This window comes from Phanerochaete carnosa (assembly GCF_000300595.1).
Source record: "Phanerochaete carnosa HHB-10118-sp unplaced genomic scaffold PHACAscaffold_230, whole genome shotgun sequence".
Taxonomy (NCBI): Eukaryota; Fungi; Basidiomycota; class Agaricomycetes; order Polyporales; family Phanerochaetaceae; genus Phanerochaete; species Phanerochaete carnosa.
The window spans coordinates 1-5,543 of record NW_006767857.1 but is presented as its reverse complement, the minus strand read 5'-3'; the positions used below and the strand labels follow the sequence as shown (position 1 = coordinate 5,543).

General features: G+C 53.2%; 1 protein-coding gene across 1 annotated transcript; it reads left to right on the top strand.

Annotated features, from left to right (window-relative positions):
• Positions 1–109: 109 nt before the first annotated feature.
• PHACADRAFT_202335 (uncharacterized protein) lies at positions 110–5,403 on the top strand (the record flags this gene model as incomplete). Its single annotated transcript, XM_007402551.1, has 3 exons — positions 110–2,820; positions 2,873–4,381; positions 5,244–5,403. 3 exons carry the CDS (start codon positions 110–112, stop codon positions 5,401–5,403), a joined length of 4,380 nt encoding a protein of 1,459 aa, XP_007402613.1.
• Between the last annotated feature and the right edge of the window lie 140 nt (positions 5,404–5,543).

The window sequence follows — 5,543 nt, the reverse complement described above, 5'->3', positions numbered from 1 at the left end:
GACGGTGGCTGCCGGGCTTCTCACTCGTTCCAAATGTACCGGAAAGCTGGATGACATGGCGCAATCGGTCTCGCTCTCCTATGAGGCCCTTTCCCACTGCTCTCCCGCAATGCCCATTCGCCTTGTACTCCTTGACATCCTTGTTCCTGCTCTCATTACCCGCTTTACTCACGAAGGACGGCAAGAGGATCTAGAGAAAAGTATTGAATATGGAAATAAAGCGCTCGCACTTTCCCCGCAGGGTCGCCCCGACCGCCCTCTCTCTGTGGTCAACCTGGCCGTTGCGAAATGGACCCGCTTCGTGTTTGCCAGCAGACGGGAGGACATAGAGGATAGTGTTGCCTCTCTCCGTCAAGTCGCCGAACCGCTTTCATCCGGAGCCACGATTCGTGCTGTAGCTCTCGGCAGACTAGCAGACGCTCTACGCCACCGCTTCATGTCTTACGGAGCTCTCGAGGACCTGGAAGAAAGCATAGTTCTCGGGAAAGAAGCGCTGTCCACCTGCGATCCGCACGCGCCAAGCCGTGCAATGATACTCAACAGCCTGGCCTCCTCATTCGGTCAGCGCTTCGGATATGCTGGAGAGGACGAGGATTTCAACTTGTCGATGGAGTACATTCGGGAATGTCATGCATCTTTCACGGCGGGAGCACTGGCGTCTCTGGACTTGTTTGTCGGGCCGACGCTATTCCTCGATGCAACCCTGTCCAGGAAACAGGGCATGACATATCCAGGCGTCGGCTTGGTGCAGGGCGTACTGGATGCTTGCCCTCCTAGGAATCTTCATCGTCCTTCTCTCCTGGGTGTGTTTGCTTTGTCCGCTCTTGTGCAAAACCAGGAAAGCGACAACCCGGAGCATTTGGAGACCTTCTTCTCCTTCACGCGGGAGGCCCTTTCCTTATGTCCGCCAAGAGCTGCTGCTCGCCCTGGTTTACTCCTTAACTTGGCAGTGGCGCTGGACACTTGCTTCTGCAGGAGCGGGGAACCAGACACACTTACCCAGAGCATAGAGACCGCCCACGCCGCTCTGTCACTCTGTTCATATGCACACCTTCATCGACACAAAATACTGGAGCAGCTCTGGAAGTCTGTTAGGCGTATTTTTGAGCAAACAGGGGATCTGGAGGTTTTGAACAAGTCTATCTCCTACCTCCACGATGCAGTCGCCCTTTGTCCCCTCAAATCTCTTCTTTACCCTTCGCTTATCCAGAATTTGGCAACTGCTTTCTGCGAGCGATCCATTCACACGAAGCAGGTGGATGATGTGGATGTATCTCTTGGATACTTTCACCATGCTCTCTCGCTTTATCCTGCCCCGCACCATGCGAGCGTATTTCTGCTAGGCGGTCTTGGTGCGTTGTTCCAGCGGCGCTTTAGGATGACCGGAAACCACGCCGATTTGGATAAGTCTGTTGAATTCTTTGAAGAATCCCTATCCTACGGCACCTCAGATCCGCCATTCCATATCCGATACCTGCTATCAGAGCTGACAACCACCCTGTGCGACCGCTATGCAACAATAACGAGAAATATTGAGGACATGCAGAAGAGCATCGAATACGGACAGATGCGCCTGTCTCTGTGCCCTCCAGGACATCCTGATCACGCCGAAGCATTAAGAGACTTGGCGCATACGCTAAAAACTCGCCATCTGATCGACGGGGACCCGGAGGATTTGGAGCAGTGCATTAACTATCTAGAGATGGCCTTTGCTTCGTTATCGCAAGAAGCATCACTCCCGCCTTCCGACTTCGTGACATTCTTAAATACGATGTCTGCACTGGCATCAGCTCTTGCTCAACGATCGTTGACGACAAGTCGGCACGAAGACCTCAATAGGAGCGTCGACCTCAGTTACAAAGCGCTTGCGCTTTGTCCTATAGGCCACCCCAGTCGCTATCGTGCCATAGATAGTTTGGCACACACTCTCAGAGTACGATACGAAATTAATGGCAACTTGGGCGACTTGGAAAATTCGATCATCTACTTGCGCGAAGTTCTCGAAATGGAATCCGGTTCAGTCGGATTCCTCAGTCGTGTTTCTACCGTATCGGCTCTGGCGAGCGCTTTGTCTAGCCACTTCCGATGGACACGTCAGCCCGACGACCTCAGAGACAGCATCAAGTACAGCTATGAAGCTCTGTCGCTTTGTCCGCCAGGGCATTCGGGTCGTGCCGCTGTTTTATTCACCCTATCGACATCATTGTGCGAACGATTTAACCTGACGAGATGGCTAGAGGACTTAAACTGCTCCATCTCCTTTCTCCGCGAGGCGATATCCGTGGATCAAGATCACAAGTCGCCTTATCATTTGAGATTGTTGAACGATCTAACGCAGGTTCTTTGCATTCGAGCGCGCGCCGAAGACCTCAAAGAAAGCATGCGTTACCTAGAGGGGGCACTGCATCTCTCTCCACCCGGACACCCTGACAGGAGCAAAGTTATCGCTGGCTTTGCTCGGTACTATGAATGTCGATATGACCTGACTGGGGAGCCTGAGGATATACAGAAAGCTATTGACTACTTCCGGGAGGCTTTATCGCTCTCAGGCACAGATCAGTCCTCTAGTTCTTTCTCAGTGCATCTGGCCAACAGCTTGGGAGCGGCGCTAATGAAGCGATGCAGAGCACTTCAGACAGTGGAGGACCTTGACGAGTGTATTGATCGAGGACATAGAATGCTGTCGCTGAATCCTCTGGAACAAGGTCACCCAGAACATCTTGATTTATTGCACAATCTCGCAACTTCTTTGAGCGAGAGGCATCGCAAGACGGGGAACCAAGAAAATATCCCCAATGCTATCATCTATGCCAGAGAAGGGTATGTTTTTCTTTTAGAATGTCAAGGAAATACGACTTACACCCGCAACCAGTGCGCTCGTCGAATCGGCTCTCTATCGTCCGAAGCAGCTGGGCTGTGCAATATTGTGGGCACGTCTAGCCCATGAAAATAGCCATCCTTCAGCACTACATGCCTACCGCAGGAATCTTGAATTGTTGCGGCAAGATCTTGCGAACGCCCCAACGCTGGAAATGCAACACGAGTTGGTTCGAAACCAGCAATCTTTGCCTTTGGATGCTGCAGCATACGCAATAAGCCAGGGAAATCTCGAACTCGCTGTGGAGATGCTAGAGCAAGGCAGAGCTTTACTCTGGTCCCAAGTCCGCCGCCTGCGCACACCCCTCGATCAACTTTCTGTTGACGAGAGCTTGAGACCTCTTCGAGATACTTTCCTGGAGAAGAGTCGCGCACTCGAGACAATCAGTATTTCCGCGAGTCCATTCATATCCATTTCAGCTATCGGCGAACGCCCCGATCCATATGGGCATATGCTCGAGACGAAACGCCGCCTGTCTGCCGAACTGGACGAGGTCATTGATGAGATTCGCGCAAAGATTCCGGACTTTCTCAGGCTACCCTCCTACGACAGACTTAAGGCAGCTTCTACGGAGGGCCCGGTTATCATCGTAAATATCAGCAGATTCCGCTCAGACGCTCTAATCCTTGTCTCAGGCGATAATCTCAGCTGTGTCGAGTTGGTTGATGGCTTGTCCGAGAGGGCGGACGACTTGGCAAACAATCTTCTACAGGCCCGCGAGGCCCTGAGCACTGCGCCGAAGAGATACGATCGAGTTCTGCGCCGGACGCTAGAAGACCTCGCGGAGCTTGTGGTAGGCCCTGTCTTGGAGAAGTTGAAGGAGCTCGGAGTCAAGGAAGGGTCGCGGATTTGGTGGTGTCCCACGTCTGTATTGTCCGTACTACCGTTACATGCAGCGGGCCCGATCGCGACGTCAGAGCCGAGATCCCCCAAAGGCAAAGCATACCTTCCAGACCTGTATATCCCATCCTACACTCCGACACTTACTGCGCTGATCGAAGCCCGAGCGGTTGGCAGTGCTCGTCGAGCAGAGCACAAGGGCCTTCTCGGTGTCGCTCTGCTCGACAAGTCGCTGGAAGCTGTTGGCAAAGAAGTGGAGGTCCTCCGCACACACTTCGCGGATAGCGACTTAACGCTCGCCATTGAGGGTCATTGTGGCCGTGAAGCGGTGACTGCAGGTCTCGCGGAACGGCCATGGGTGCATTTCTCCTGCCATGGGACGCTAAAATCTGGCGAGCCTCTCAACTCAGCCTTCATCCTTTCCGGAGATGAGCGGATCACTCTGCTTGACATTATCAAAGCCGGCCTCCACCGTGAAAATGCCGAACTAGCAGTACTATCAGCCTGCCATACCGCTGAATGGACACCGGACAGTGCGACGGACGAGGCACTTCACCTGGCGGCTGCGATGCAGTTTTTGGGCTTCAAGAGCGTGGTGGGGACGATGTGGCAGCTGCAGGATGAGGATGGGCCGACGTTTGCCAAAGCTTTTTACGACGCATTGTTTGCAGAGCGACGCGAAAAAGATATGCCCCAAGGATCAGAGGTCGGATTCAAGAGGGCGGCAAGGGCACTATGCTCAGCTACGAAGGAGATGCGGCGAAGCAGAGCTAATCTGGAGAGATGGGTCAATTTCGTGCATATCGGAGCATAAGTTCATCCATGTAATTGTACAGAACGTGCGTCAGTAATCATGAGCGCCCTTGGACATCCTGACGCTGTGGAGACAAATTTGAAGCGCACCTAGTCCATCTATTAGTAAAGCACAGTGGCTCGCTCTACGCTGAGCGCAGGTAACCACGGGATAAAATTTTGGGCGAGATAGATGAGTATGCTGATTACCAAGATCGCAGCTAGAAAGGGCTACCTCAATACTACAACTGTGGTGCCTACCGTTCGACGCGGACTATTGTCAAGAACACCAGCATTAACTTCATGAACATTCTACTCTCCGAGTCTGCGCTATCACTCATGGTATACATCGCCGTTGATCGTCGACACTGTAACAAATGCCAGAGATGTCAGCGTGGTGAGATCACGGGGACTTCTAGGATGCCACGCCGACACTACACATCTCATGTTAATATCACTACGACGATCATTTAGCCTCCGGCACTGGCAGTTCCGCCCGGTCCTTCGCTTCAGCGCACTTCAGTCGACAAGACGTCCCCTCCGATGCACTCGTTGCTCTAGTGAACCACTTCACTCTGCAAGTACATCCAGGTTCGGCCTTCAAGCTTCACCCCGCAGCTCCGCCACCTCAATCCGAGAGTATCAAGGCTATGTTTAGCATCAATGAACCGCTCGATGACCGTGACCCATATCGCGTCTTTCTGCGCGACATCTGATGTGTCCTGAATTGCAGCTTGAAGGATGCGCTGCGTCTCACCGAAGACGACCATCTTCTCGTGCCCAGTCTCGAGAACTCCTGCGTGCACCAAGAGCTCGTCGCTCGTCCGCCGCCTCGTCGTCCGTCTGCCGCACCCGCTATCATCCAGCAATCTTTTATCAGCGAAGCTCCTTGATATGGATCCAGCGTACTTTCTTCCGCTCTTCCGGGACAGCACCTCGCACCGTACGGAGCTTTGTATTATCCTCTGTGAACCCCTTGGTCACCATCCTCAGGCACCATCCCAAGTCCCGCTGCTCCGTAGACGGCTCGGTT